The 15353-nt window shown below is 44.4% G+C and overlaps 1 protein-coding gene across 1 annotated transcript in view; it reads right to left on the bottom strand.

Moving 5' to 3' along the window:
• Positions 1 to 14943, bottom strand: part of PPEF2 (protein phosphatase with EF-hand domain 2) — a 42842-nt gene extending 27899 nt beyond the window's left edge. Inside the window, exons 1-6 of the mRNA XM_035293527.3 lie at positions 14577 to 14943; positions 9034 to 9106; positions 4840 to 4967; positions 4628 to 4685; positions 1827 to 2002; positions 419 to 533 (exon numbers count right to left, since the gene is read on the bottom strand). Of these exons, the coding sequence (XP_035149418.3) occupies positions 419 to 533; positions 1827 to 2002; positions 4628 to 4685; positions 4840 to 4967; positions 9034 to 9088 (532 nt within the window). The 5' untranslated portion in view covers positions 9089 to 9106; positions 14577 to 14943. The remainder of the gene's footprint in view (positions 1 to 418; positions 534 to 1826; positions 2003 to 4627; positions 4686 to 4839; positions 4968 to 9033; positions 9107 to 14576) is intronic.
• Positions 14944 to 15353: the final 410 nt, after the last annotated feature.

The following is a 15353-nucleotide window of genomic DNA, read 5'->3' as shown; positions in this document are numbered from 1 at the left end:
GATGGGGAAAACTGTCATTAACAATACTTCTTTCCAGGACAGGAATGTATGTGGTTGGGAGGAATAATTTCCTAGTCACTGGAGCTTTCTCAAGTACCATTCAATAAACCATCTTCTAACAAGGAGGATCTGGTTATTTGCAGGGATTTTGTTTTGAAGGAAGAACATGAGTTTGAGTAATATGCATTGCTTAGGAAAATAAAGCAGAGGCTGGGCCCTGAGCTCCACGTTCCCCTTTGTTGTACCACCCCTTCTTTAAGTAAATGTGGAGTGAATATGCAAATCGTGAATTTGAAGCAGTGAAACTTGGCTTATCATCACATCCCCCTGCAGCCCCACTGCAGCTCCCGCATCCCCACATGAGCAGAGCGTTCTTGTTTGTGTCTACCATGGAAAGCCGTTTCTGACCAGCTCTTACCACACACTGTGATCTCCTCACTGTAACAGGTTGAAACCCGGTTGATGTTTGGCAGCTGTACCAGATGTTTCTTGGTTTCATACAAAAGGTTCAAGACGTAGCGAGCGTGGAGCTGCTACTAGGAGGAAGAGGAGAAGGGAAGAAAATGACACTGATATTCGTGAGGGAAAATGGTCCTTACCTTTACTGCTTAACAACTCCAATCACCCAAGACCCCAAAAGTAACCCCAGTAAACTGCTCCTGGGACCCTAAGCACGGATCCTTTCTTTTTCACACAACTTCTGCCCTTGTTTCTGCTTTTTATCCTCCCCACTTGTGCCTCCTGCAAATATTGAGCTACTTTTCTCTTTCCTCTCTACTCTATTAAACCCTTCCTTGCCTTTAGCATAGGAGGACCACGTGATTATCTCAGTAAAATGTGACTAAGTGCAGAGGCATTGATGGTACTGAGTGACCCTGTCATTACTGGAATATATCAGCTCAGTTTCTCCTGCAAAGAGTTACAGTCATGTGGAAGAGGGGCAAGATTGGATTCTGACATAGAGCCAGAAGCTGACATTTCTCACCGCCTCTGCCCCTACCCCGCAAGTGCCGAGCCGCTATCATCTTTCACCCAGACCACTGCCGTAGTCTCTTGACCAGTCTCCCTGCTTTGGCCCTTGCCTCCTCCACCCTCTTAACACAGCAACCAGAATGATTATTTAAAAAAACAAGTCAGATTATGTCATTCCTAGGTCTGCTGTCTCCATCTCTTTTGGAAGAATTCAAGTCCACCCCCCTCACCGCCATTACTCTCCCGCTCCAGCCACAGTGGCCTTCTGAGGTCCTTGAAGAGTCCACGCAAGTTTCTGCCTCAGGGCTTTTCCACGTGTTCCTCCCTCTGCCCGGAATGCTCTTTCCCCAGCACATTTCTCACCACCTTAGACCTTTGCTCAGAAATCACCTTCCTAGACAACTCTATAAGATTGCTATTTCTTCCACCCACAACTTAGTTTATTCTTTTCCATAGCTCTTCTCACCTTCTAAAATACTGTATAATTGACTTATTTATTGTTATTTGTTGTTCATTGTCTGCCTCCCCAGTGGAATGCCAGCCTCATAAGGGCAGAGATTTCATCTGTTTTGTTCACTGCCCAGAGCAGTGTGGGGCACAAAGCCGTGCTCGGTAGTTATGTGTGGGATGAATGAACGCTGAGAGATTAAGTGATTAGGAAGAAAAGCTTTCTATCGTCAGAACTGGCTGATTGACCCAAAGATCCTGGCTAAGCACAGCGGGGGTAGAATCTGTCTAGTGGACCCATGACACGAACACCCTAAATCTGAGGCCATTCTTTCTGTGCTGGGTTTGGTCTCCCTTCACACATTTCATGGAGGTGGTGGTGACCCGAGTTCCCCAGGTGAGCTTACTTGTTTCAGTCTGAATGCTTCTACCAGGGCAGTAGCATGGTCAGGCAGGAGCGGGAAGGAGAGGTGTGGTCCCCTGTAACTGTCGGGTACCTCTATGGACTCATAGTCACTGCATTTCTCCATCTTGGAGTCCTGGGCGAATCTCTCCTCAGTGAATATTCGGGTGAGGAAGTCCCCTAGTCCAGAGAGAAAAGGTGGACCGGCTTATGATCATCTGATCATGAAGTCTGCAGACACTATAGAATAGTCCTTGGCTGGGCATGGTGGCTCGCGCCTGTAATCTCAGAACTTTGTGTGGCCAAAGAGGGAGGATTGCTTGAGCCCAGTGTGGGTTACTCCCCCCCCCGCCATATAGGCACAGAGGAAGGAGAGCTAAGCAGAATCCTGGCACAATTAGTACCTGAAGAATATCTCAGTTTATAGTGTTACTGCTCAGTTATTTCCCCTTATACAATCATATATTAGTTCATAGAATGAGTGCCTAAAGAATATTGTACCACTCAGTTATTTCCAGATTATATATATATAATATATATATATATCTTAGTTCATAATCGGAGGGATGCCTAGAGTAGACACGGTACAGAGCCTGAATTAAGGAATAAGCAGCTTATAGCAAGAGGAATGTCTGGAGCAGATACAGTGCAGAGCATGATTTAAAAACAATTATACCAGGACAAGAATCCATGGCCCAGGTGGCAGGGTTCAGTATCGTAAAGATACCTGCTGTATGGCAGGCTTGGGGCAAGAGCCACTCTTCCTGATAAAGGAGTAGTAGGACATTGCTCCAGTTCTTGTGGAAGGTTGCCCTCAGACCGGCAATCCCTCCAGCATCTGAGGGCGCAAAACCCCTCCGGATAATCGCACCTTGGTGACTGTGAACATAAATTTATCAGCTCTTGTTACTGTGCTAACTCAAAAGCATTCTCCTATAGAACTCACTGGAAGCTGCCACAGGTGGCGGTAGACCTGGACAGCTCCGTCACTGCTGTGTGACTTAAGCATCCTCCTATAGATCTTCTTAGGAGTAGTATGCCCATGGGTAGAGGTATTGCATACTGCACCCTCTTCACCGTGCACGGCCCACCTCCATGCCTCGGTGACCTAATGGGGGTGGAGCCGTTACTGCACATGGCCCACCTCCTTGCCTCAATGACCTAATGGGGGTGGACCCCTTGTTTCATTGCTCAAGACCCTATCGCTATCCTTAAAGATGACTTTACTCACTACTCTTCCCCCTAACCTGTACCCAATAAATACAGATGCTTCTGGACATTCAGGGCCTCACCTGTCTCCGCTTATAGGTGATGTGGCCCCCCTGAGCCCAGCTGCATTTTCCTTGTACTTCTGTGTTCTGTCTCTTTATTTCTCAGATCCTGCGCCTCAGCACAGCATAAGGGACACCCCATGACCCTGTGGAACCCTTAGCCCTACCCCCAGGAGTTTGAGAACAGCTTAGGCAACATAGGGAAACCTTGTTTCTACAAAATTTTTTTAAAAAATTTAGCCAGATATGGTGTCACATGCCTCTAGTTCCAGCTACTTGAGAGGCTGAAGTGGGAGGATCACTTGAGCCTGGAACACAGAGGTTTCAGTGAGCTGAGATCACACCACCGCACTCCAGCCTGGGCAATGGAGTGAGACCCTGTCTCAAAGAAAAAAAAAGTTTTTCCCTGGAATGTTGAAGCAGGACATGGTAAATCTGACTTTAGCTCCAGCACAGAAGAGTAAAAACAAAGGAGAAAGTGACAACAGACTAAGATGGACAGGAATAAAAAGTCATGTTTTCTATTTTTATTCTAAAAGATCAAGATTTGTCAGACTTAGAGAGAACAGAAATTTGGGGACCTAGATTTGCAAGCAGAAGGAAAGGGGAAAGCCAGGGTGGAAAAATCATTCACCAGCACGCATGCTGCACTTACTGAGCGCAGCTGGTGCGTCAGGCCTTGCAGTGCCCTCTGGCAGCTGCCAACTGCCAGCCTCTGCGTCTCTAGCCTGAGGGCTTATTTCCTGGATCCAGGTGGCAGGCCAGAAATGCTATGGAATTAACAACCTCCTGGCTGGGCCCAGTGGTTCACACCTGTAATCCCAGCACTTGGGGAGGCCAAGGCAGGTGGATCACTTGAGGCCAGGAATTGGAGACCAGCCCGGTTAACATGATGAAACCCCATCTTCACTAAACATACAAAAAAAATTAGCTGGGTGTGGTGGTGCATATCTGTAATCCCAGCTACTCAGGTGTCAGCCGTTCAATCACTTGAACCCGGGAGGCAGAGGTTGCAGTGAGCCAAGATCATGCCACTGTGCTCCAGCCTGGGTGGCAGAGCGAGACTCTGTTTCCGAAAAACACAAAACAAAACAAAGCAAACAAAAAGCCTCCTTCCATTCTTCCCTCCCACCTCCCCTGCTGCTTTCAATGAATGACTCTTTGGAGTTGACACAGAAAGACTCCAGTTCCCTCTGCCTGCAGGTGGGATAATTCTGAGGCTTGTGTTCTGCACTATTTCCCAGGCACACTGAGTTGCTGGACTGGCTGCTGTTCCTTTCCTGAATCCCTTCCCCACTCCCTCCCACCCCCAGTGTTTCTCAAACTTAATAAATGAACTGCTTGCACTTAAACTCTTGTCTCCAGGTGTGTGTTTAGGGGAATTCAGCATAAAATCGCAGTCTGCCATTTACTTGTCAGCCCCTTGCTCATTCCCTGGCTGTCACCGGATTCATAGTTTCCCTCCCTGTGCATCCCCCACCTCACCCTATGTCCTTGTGACAGGAGGACATGGCATGTGGCAGTTTATACTCACTCTCGTTGTGGCTGCTGGGGGTGAAGTGATCCATGAGATAGCTGAAGAAACCATGGAGCTGCAGAAGAACCCAAGGAGACTTGGCTTTAGAGATGAGGTAAAAGAGAACCCACGAGTAGTCCAGTTGGGCTCATTTTAGGAGCACCTGGGCTCTGCTGCCCAAGGGCTGAAAGGCAGAGCAGGAGGCAGCTCCGTCCCACATCTCACTGTACCTTGACTTGGTCTTGCTGCCCAGCGTATTCTATAGACTGGAAGATGCTCCAGGTGCAACGCCGCCTCATCTCCAGGCGGGCCATATAGCGCCGGTACCATCTCTGGATCAGGGCTGCTGCCTTGAAGGCTATGACACAGATGGAGAAGCAAGCGCATGAGCTGGGACTCCCTGGGCCACGGGTTTGGGGGTAGGGAGAGGAAGCTGCTCGGCCCTCTCTGACTGAACATGTGAGAACAAGATGGCAGGGAAGCACTACCCACGGACGCCCATAGGAAGTATTTGCCTTTCTACTGGCAATAGTGTTTTCCCCATTTCCAACCCTTCCTCTTCATTCCTGCCTGATGGTTAAACTAATACTGTGTAGGTTTGGTTGTTGTTGTTGTTGCTGTTGTTTTGAGACAAAGTCTCACTCTTGCCCAGGCTGGAGTGCATTGGCATGATCGCAGCCACTGCAACCTTCACCTCCTAGGTTCAAGCAATTCTCCTGCCTCAGCCTTTCGAGTAGCTGGGATTACAGGTGCATACCACAATACCCGGCTAATTTTTTATATTTTTGGTAGAGACGGGGTTTCATCATATTGGCCAGGCTGGTCATAAATTCCTGACTTCATGATCTGCCTGCCTCAACCTCCCAAAGTGCTGGGATTACAGGCGTAAGCCACTATGCCCACCCACTAATATCACTGTAGGTTTACTGGAATTCCCATTTATTGATAAAAACATTTCTGTGTAGGGATGAAAAGGTTGGACTGCCAGGATTCTGAAAAGATGTAAACTCATGAGATTGCAAGGATGAGGCATCCCTGACAGGTTATAATGCATGGGTGGGGTGGACATTTTGAATTGCAGCAATAGACTGGATGTCAGGACACCTGAGTTCTAGACCTCAAACTGCCCTGGTAAGCTCTGTGTTTTCAGGCAAGTCATCCAGGGCTTCAATGTCCTCATCTGGAAAAGAGCAGGACCAGATGGAGACTGGGAAAAACAAACAATAAACAAATACTGAAATTAATGCATCATATATGTCAGGGGGTAGCAAGTGTTTCCCAGCTTCCATGCTTGTCATCCCAGTTCTGTGATATCCCTGCAGGCTTTAAGCATCCACGTCACAAAATAGGCAGCACTGACCAGGCAGTCCCTCACATGGCCACCGGGCCTCTCATTTTTGCCAGGACCTAGGTGACCTACTAGGTCACCTGAAGGTGCTAGGTGACCAGGCAGGGCAGGTTAGAGTGTGAAGGTTTCATTCTTTATATAAGGTTTAGGACCTGTGTGCCAGAGAAGGGGACAGCTGTCCACATAACTAGATTCTTCTTAAGCTCCAAGGCCTAGATATGCTGCTGGTGATGAATGGACTATTTGTGGATAAAGCTGGATTAGAAACCCTGCAGGCTGACTCAGGTCAAACTCATAAACAGTAGACAGATTGATTTAATATATTTAGCTTGCATTAGAGAGATAATAGAATTCTTGCTGATTTTCCTAACAGGAAAGGTGATGGTGACGTGGAAAAAGAGAAGCTGGGAGGGACTTAAAGCTAAACTTGATTTCCTATGGAAAAAAAATTCATATTACTGGTATTTCTCAAAGGCACTCACTAAATAATAAATGATGAGGTTGAACCCCACCACTGACTTCTGTAAAACCATGTTCAGAATAGTGAATGAGGCCAGGCATGGTGACTCACCCCTATAATCCCAACACTTTCGGAGGCCAAGGCTGGTGGTGACCTGAAGTCAGGAGTTCAAGACCAGCCTAGCCAACATGTCAAAACCCGTCTACAAAAATACAAAAATTAGCTGGGTAGTAATCCCAGCTACTTGGGAGGCTGAGGCAGGAGAATTGCTGGAACCTGGGAGGTGGAGGTTGCAGTGAGCTGAGATTGCAGCACTGCACTCCAGTCTGTGTGACAGAGGGAGACTCTGACCCAAAAAAAGAATAGTGAATGAAAGATCCAGGGCTGGCGCTACAGATTCTTCAGGAACTCCTGGTAAACATGCAAGCTGCTACCCCTCACCCTGGACCTGCAACATCTGAATCTCTACAGATGGAATCCAGGAAGGAATCTGAAGGTTTAACAAGCTCCATACATAATTCTTACTTGTGCTAAAGTTTAAGGACCACTGAGGAAGATCATGGACATCAGGTTGTCTGCTAACACCTTGCCCTGAGCATTCTAAGGCCAGTGCTGTCAATGATGAGACATGCATATTATATCCTCAGTCCTGCTTTGGCTACGGAGGCAGGAGAAGTGGGCAACACCTCTCATCCTCCCTCTTTCTTTCTTTCTCCTGGTTGGCTATCTGGGGAGGTGTGAGGGGGCTGGCTTGTCTTTAGTTGAGATGGGCTCTGGGAAGTGCAGGATCTTTTAAGATTCTTTATCTCATCATGTATTTTTAACAGCACAATGCAGAAATGTAGAGGCACCTCTTACTTGGGCCATGTGTAAAGTAAATTATTAGGGTACAGGTTACAAATACACCTGGGCTGTTAAAGCTCCACATGTAACAACCCTGTGAGAAAATTGTGAACCAACGCAATGCACAGTAGACTGTGGGAGAACAGGTAACTTATTTAAGAAAAATAGAACAGAGAATTTTTTGATGATTACCCTCTTATTTTAATTATCTTTTTCAACAATATTTATGTCTCTATATACAACACTGATTTAAAGGGAAAAAAATGATGCCTCTAGGAAGAAGTGCCTTTCTCTAATGGAAGAATAAGGTTGCCAAAAGGTAAGCAATAAAAACGTAATGAATTATGATATCCCTTTAAGGAAAATAGAGAGGCTAGTACTGACTTCCAATAAGAAATGGCATGCTTAAGTAGATGTAGGACTCCCTCGAACTCCAACACATTTAAAAAGCTGCATAATAAGCTAATTTTTTTTAACAGATAGTTGAAGTCAAAAGCACTGAAGGGAGATCTCTGGGTGCCAGAAATGAAGATAGAACCCCTAGCCAAAGGCAGTTACAGGCATTGAAGTCAGGCAAGCCCCAGGGGAATCTGCACCAGACACATGCCTCAGGAGCTGGGGTTTAATGCCCACATGCGGATGGGAGTGAGTTCTTGGGTTCTGTGCATGACAGGGAGTGGTAACTGGACGTCAACCCCAATGGTCAATACTAACTCCCTGGGCAAATTTTAATTCTCTCAAATATACATCAACTGGACATTTTGGTGGGCATGACCCAAGGAGGGTAAGCTGACCTCTAAGAGTTGGCCTGAGGACTGTCTGTGAAAAGGTAGGAGCTGGGGAAGTTTCTGAGCGTTGAGCGATCTAATAAATCTCTGCCTCCCAACCCCCATGGTAACAGGAGGTAAGCTGACCTAGAACTCAGAGTTCTCAGTGAGATAGGAAGTCTTAGCTTGTGGTGTGTGTGGATTGAATTTGTGTTCTTCACAAGATAAGAAAACCCTGAGCTGAAGTTAATTCCAAAATTGCTCCAAACAAATGACAAACTGGGAAAAAATATTTGCCATTTATATTACAGTTGATATCCTTATCATATTAGAAATGGTTTCACTTAGTCACCCAGGCTGCAGTGCAGTGGCGTGATCATAGCTCACTGCAGGCTTGAACTCCTGCGCTCAAGCAATCCTCTCACCTCAGGCTCCCGAGTATCTAGGACTACAGGACCTCGCCACCACACCCAGCTAATTAAAAAAAATTTTTTTTTTTTTGTAGAGATGGGGTCTTGCTGTGTTGCCCAGGCTGGTTTCAAACTCCTGGGCCCAAGCTAGATTCTCTAATCTCAGGCTCCTAAAGTGCTAGGATTACAGGTGTGACCCATATCTACTGGCCTATTGTTTTAAAAAACTGTTAGATTAGCCACGAGAGGGGCTCATGCTTCCTTCTTCCCACCTCATGACCTTTGCACATGTTCTACTCTCTGCCTGGAATGTTTCATCCCCTCTTTGGCCAACCTTATTTCATTTATTTGTACATGGGTAGTTTGGGATCAACCCCAATGGACAATACTAGCTCCCTGGGCAAATTTTAATTCTCTCAAATATACATCAACTGAACATTTTGGTTGGCATGACACAAGGAGGGGAAGCTGACCTCTAAGAGTTGGCCTGAGGAGAAATGTAATGGTTTTCTGCTTCCACCTTGAGAACCCCCAACCCTCTCTGCAATCTGGGCTTTGTGGTACCCACAGCTGGTTTGAAAGTGGGAAACACGTACCTCTCTCTGCATTCTGGAAAGCAAAATGATGTTGGGTGGAGGTGCCGCTTCCCATAGTTTAAGCACAATTCTCCTGCAGGACACAACAAATCCAAGGGACAGTGGGCTGTTTGCTGACAGAAGGAAGAGAGAATCTGTACTAGAAGATGCAGGCAGAGTGTTAAATCAGGTGGGCCAAATTGTCTGTGAATCATGTGAGAACATCCTCCCCACCTCCCCAGTCTCAGTGCACAAGATGTTCCTCCCCTGACAGTTCCCTCCATTTGTCATTTCCTATGTCTCCTGTTTCCAACCTTTCCACTGGCTTTTCCTTTCAGCCTGGAAACATACTGAAATCTCTTATCTTGCACTCTCAAAGCAGTTCATCTGCCACCTCCTCCTCCTCTTTGACCTCCTATATTCCTCTAGCTGTCACCCAACCTCTCTTCTCATTTATCCCTCAGATTTATCTCAAGAGTAGACTACAGATTTTCTTTTTACTTCCTATCAAAATTACCTTTTCCATCCTCACTATTGATCAAAGCCTTTCCTGGTGTCTCTAATGCCTTCATCTTTTCAGTCCTTACTGTCTCTATAGGCCGCACCTTTGTTTTAATTCTACACCTTGACCTGTGATACCGAACTGTGTTTGCTCCCATCTTTCTGACTTATTCTTTCTGCTTCTTGGGCTGTCTGTTCTTAAATGTTGGTTTTTATTTGCATTCTATTCTCAAATATTTGTTGATCTCACTTGGTATATGCTCCCTGACTGCTTTAATTAACTCTCACATTTTCAGCTCTCACTTCCCACCTCTCAGATCTCTATCTCCATCCCAGATGATCTCTAAACTTCAGCCCCACATACTCAGCTTCCTTGCCAAAAACTTTCATTAGGGTGTCTCAGACTCCAAACAGAATCCATCTTTCAGGCCTGGTGCAGTGGCTGATGTCTGTAATTTCAGCACTTTGGGAGGCCAGGGTGGGCTGATCGCTTGAGGTCAGGAGTTTGAGACCAGCCTGGCCAACATGGTAAAAACCTCATCTCTACTAAAAATACAAAAAAATTAGCTGAGTGTGGTGGCACACACTAGTAATGCAACTACTTGGGAGGCTGAGGCAGGAGAATGGCTTGAACCTGGGAGGCAGAGGTTGCAGTGAGCTAAGATGTCAAACCACTGCTCTCCAGCCTGGGCAACAGTGAGACTCTGCTTCAAAAACAAAAACAACTTCCCCAAAGGCCTCATCTTTCTTCCCTCCTTTCTTCAAATTCTGTACTTTAACTACCATGACCTCTGTGATTTTGCTCTTACCTGGGATGTTCTTCCTATCGCACTTCTCTTAAGCTGGCCAACTTTATTCATTCCTTAAGGCTCACTTTAAGCATCACGTTCCTTAAAGAAGCGATTTTGACATGCCCCTCCTCTGAGCTCCTGAGCATCCTATTCACATTTCCATCACTGCAACACCGTATCACACTCTTCAGTCTTGTTTCTGTCTACTATTAGGCTGTAAGTTCCTTCAAAGAAAGGCTGTAAGCAAATTCAGCATTTCATCCCCAGGAGTTAGCACAGTGCCTGACATAGAGTAGGGATTCCATAAATTTTAATCGAAGAAACTTTATGCCTTACTTATTTTTTACTGACACATAATAATTGTGATTATTTATGGGATACAGCGTGATATTCTGATACAGGTATACACTGTGTGATCAAAGTATGGTAACTGGCATATTCACCACCTTAAACATTTATCATTTCTTTGTTATGAGGACATTCAGAATCTTCTAGCTATTTGAAATATACAATACATTATAGTTAGCTATAGTCACCTACTATCCAACAGGGTGCCAGAACTTGTTCCTTCTACCTAACTGTAACATCATACCTGTTAACCAACCTTCCCCACCTCCTGATTCCTTCTGTTTTCCCAGTTTCTGGTAACCATTATTCTATGCTCAGCTTCCATGATCTCAATTATTTTAGCTCTCACATATCAGTGAGGTCATCCAGTATTTGTCTTTCTGTGCCTGGCTTATTTCAGTCAACATAATGTCCTCCCGGTTCACCTATACTGTCACATAGAATAGGATTTCATCCTTTTTCTAGCTGAATAAAAATTTCTATTGTGCATATATACTGCATTTTCTTCATCCATCCATCCACTATAGGTTGGTTCTATGTCTTGGCTATGGTGCATAATTTTACAATAAACATGAAATTGCAGATGTCTCTTCAAAATACTGATTTCACTTCCTTTGGATATACACCCGAAGTGTAGTGGGATCACTGGATCATTATGCCATATTTCTGTTTATACAATAACACTTTCTCTAGTTCTTCTTTAGGAAGTAATGTGAGATGTACTGATTTAACATCAAGAGTGGATTTCACTTCTTTTATTCTTTTTTCTACCTCGCTTCTACCCCACTCTCCTCCCCAGTTTTTGAAGGTTATGGTATTGGGGATTATCAAAGAGTTGTTATCTTTTTCTTTGCAAATCAAAATTAAAGACTCATTTTGCTTATGTTAGGTAGTTTAGTTTGAATAAATAACCAGAGGAAAAAAGACTGATCTCTTTTTGTGTGCAAAATGATTCCCAGTTCTATGAGATGTCATGAAACCAGAATCTGAATTTGGGGTAAAGTGAGAAGCTATCATGTCTGAACCAACAAAATTCCTCCTCAATATTTTCAGTTTTAGAACTAGAAAGGACTTCAGCAATGAATGAACATGTCAATAACTCACAAGTTGGTTTGATACATTGGTAACTTGCCTGCATAGCCAAGTTGTGTATTGAAGAGTGTCTGATGTGGGTAGGAATTTTTGTTCACCATCTCACTCAATCTTGGGCACTTAAACTCTCAGAGACTCAGTTTTCTCATCTGTATATCTTCAAGGGTCATAAATAATATATTTAAAGTGCTTAGTATACAGTAAAACCTCAATATATATTGATGGACTGAATCTGATATCGTATTTATTTTAAAATAGAAACAATCAAAAACATGTTCTTGGAGGCAGTAAAAGACACACTATTTCAATGCTGCACGAATCAGTGGGATGTATATTGATTATTGCTGGGTCAGAGATTGCTATTAAATAAATCTTCTTTTGCCCTTAGGCACATTTTTTCTCATGAATTTAGAAGTTCAAAAACGGTGGCAGAACAAGATGACCTACAAAATATTTATTGGAGATAAAAATATAGCATTGCTCTAGAGTAAGGAAGTTGGTCTATCATGGGCCAATAAACTATTTGGAACAACCACAAGAGATGAAAGAAAAGAATTCTCCATCAGGTAGTTGTAACTAACTCTTGGTGACCTTTTGTCACCAAGGACAAAAAGGATACGTTTTCCTACGTCATGCGGAAGGGGGAAAGGGTGCCCAGCCATCATTATAACAGCAAAGGTGCATGTGATCCCTGCCTTGGGGCTCCATGGCCTCATCTGTTTCTCTGTTATTTATAGATAATGGTAACTTCATTACAGGGTTGTTAGGAGGGTAAAGTGAGGTTATATATGAGTAGCACTTTGAAAACATTTTTCATTGTCATGAAAAACATAAGGAATTTTCTTAAATGACATCCTTGAAGATCTCTTAAAGTTCTTCTCCTCCCCAAATAAAAAGCATCTTTTTTTTTTTTTTGAGACAGAATCTCGCTTCGTCACCGGGCACCAGGCTGGAGTGCAGTGGCGTGACCTCAGCTCACTACAACCTCCGCCTCCTAGGTTCAAGCAATTCTCCTGCCTCAGCCTCCCAAGTAGCTGGGACTACAAAAAGCATCTTAAGTAATTATCAGTAAAGAAACAACAAAATACATCACGATGCTTTAAAAACAATGAAATTGTATTCTACCATGACAAAGAACAAGGCAAGTCGATATGTAAACGGCCCTAAGATACATTGTTACATGAAGAAAAGCAAATTGCAGAAGAGTATGCCTAATGTGATATCGGTATTAAAAAGCCAATAAGGTATACAAAATAAAAGACTATATATCAAGCTATTAACAGTAATTACCTCTGGAGAATGAGGTTGGGTGAGAGAGTTCCATTTTTAACTTATATACTTCTATTATAGCTTTTATAATTAAAAATCAATAAATGATATTTTTCTAAAATTTTTACACATCAGAAAAATTAGAAAGTGGCTCTAAGTAGGTATCACATATGGCTATTTAAGAGAAGATAAAGTCATCTACGGACAAGCAGAGAACATTTTAGAAATCACTAAGAAAAATGGCCAGGTGCAGTGGCTCATGCCTACAATCCCAACACTTTGGGAGGCCAGTGCTGGCAGATCACCTGAGTTCAGGAGTTTGAGACCAGCCTGGCCAACATGGTGAAACTCCATCTCTACTAAAAATACAAAAATTAGCTGGGTGTGGTGGTGTGTGCCTGTAGTCTCAGCTACTTGGGAGCCTGAGGCAGGAGAATCACTTGAATGGGGGAGGTGGAAGTTGTAGTGAGCTGAGATCACACCACTGTACTCCAGTCTGGGTGACAGGGCCAGACTCTATCTCAAAAAAATGAACAAAAAAAAAAAAAAGAAAGAAAAAGAAAAAGAAAGAAAGAAAGAAAAAATGAATACAAAGGGGAAGTAGAATAATTCTCAAGGGAAAAACTAAAAACGTGAAAACTTCATAAGGTCAGCCTTGGAAAATGAGCTTGAGGGAGCCTCAGTCTGTTGAATCAGCACCGTAATAATGATCAGCTGTCTTCTCCCCCGGTGATTTCTCAAGCTGAACCATCTCTCCAGGTGACCACATCTACCCAATGTAGGTGAGACCCCCTTCTCTTTCTAGAATTTAATTAGAATCATCAATGCCTTATATTATCATGAAGAAAAATTAGCTGGGCATGGTGGAGCAGCTTGCCTGTGGTCCCAGGTATTCAGGAGGCTAAGGTCAGAGGATTTCCTGAGCCAGGAGCTCGAGGCTATAGTGTGCTATGATTGCACTTATGAACAGACACTGCACTCCAGCCTGGGCAATGTAGTGAGACTCTGTCTCTTAAAAAATAAGTTTATCAGTCGGGCACGGTGGCTCACGCCTATAATCCCAGCACTTTGGGAGGCCGAGGAGGGTGGATCACATGGTCAAGAGATCGAGACCCTCCTGGTCAACATGGTGAAACCCCATCTCTACTAAAAATACAAAAAATTAGCTGGGCATGGTGGTGCATGCCTGTAATCCCAGCTACTCAGGAGGCTGAGGCAGGAGAATTGCGTGAACTCAGGAGGCGGAGGTTGCAGTGAGCCGAGATCGCGCCATTGCACTCCAGCCTGGGTAACAAGAGTGAAACTCCGTCTCAAAAAAAAAAAAAAAAAGTTTATTTGTCCACTAAGTAAGCCCAAGATATCAAGGGCAGAATGGTCACCCAACGCTTGAAGATCTCATCACACAGATAGCAAAGACCCCATCTGGATGAGTTGATAGCAGAAGAGCTGTCTCTGACCTTTGTCACCAAAACAATTCCGTATTTATTTCCTAGGTAAAAACGTAAGTTTATCGCCCTCCTGGTCTCACTCATTTCTAGTTTAGGCTAGAAAGAAAGTTCTTACCTTCTTTTCTGGTTTTTTAATTTACATTGAGATACAACAAGGCAGAAATCTCTAACATGAGGGAGAGATCTCCATCCAGTCTTCAGAGTTGGCTGAGGGACCCCAGGCTGATCTGATTTGTTCCAGACCTACAGAGTCAATAAAGAAGGTGCAGCTCTAGTCTGGCATGTCTTCTTCCTGAAAAGCAATGAGGACATCCACAGCCCTGGCCGAGCATTCACAGTGACAGGGAGGAAAGTTCAGGCTTCCTGCCTCAAAGCAGTAGGCACCCCCTGACGTCAGTCAGATCAGGCCCCCAAGGAGGATTTGAAGGGGGAGATTGCATAGTTGGGGTGTCCCCCATATACCCAAGGAGATGGGGTTTCTCTAACTGCACCCACGTCAGTCCTAAATCTTCTTACTCTCCTGGATTAGAAGGCTGTGTTTCCCAAGCCACATCTGAGAAAGACTGAGCTCCTTAGCCCTGAAATAGCAGAGTGCTGACAAGACACAGGGGCCTAGGGGCTCTGGAGTCCAAGGGGGTCCTTGGCAGAAGCCTCACAGGAGGTATTCTTTGCTGTGGCCAACAAACATATGAAAAAATGCTGATCATCACTGATTATTAGAGAAATGCAAATCAAAACCACATTGAGATAGCACCTCATGCCAATTAGAATGGCGATCATTAAAAAAATCTGGAGACAACAGATGCTGGAGAGGATGTGGAGAAATAGGAACACTTTTACATTGTTGGGAGGAGTGAAAACCAGTTCAACCATTGTGGAAGACAGTATGGTG

This window comes from Callithrix jacchus, chromosome 3 (genome assembly GCF_049354715.1).
Source record: "Callithrix jacchus isolate 240 chromosome 3, calJac240_pri, whole genome shotgun sequence".
Taxonomy (NCBI): domain Eukaryota; kingdom Metazoa; phylum Chordata; class Mammalia; order Primates; family Cebidae; genus Callithrix; species Callithrix jacchus.
The sequence above is the reverse complement of the archived record's forward strand: the minus strand, read 5'-3'. Positions and strand labels throughout refer to the sequence as shown.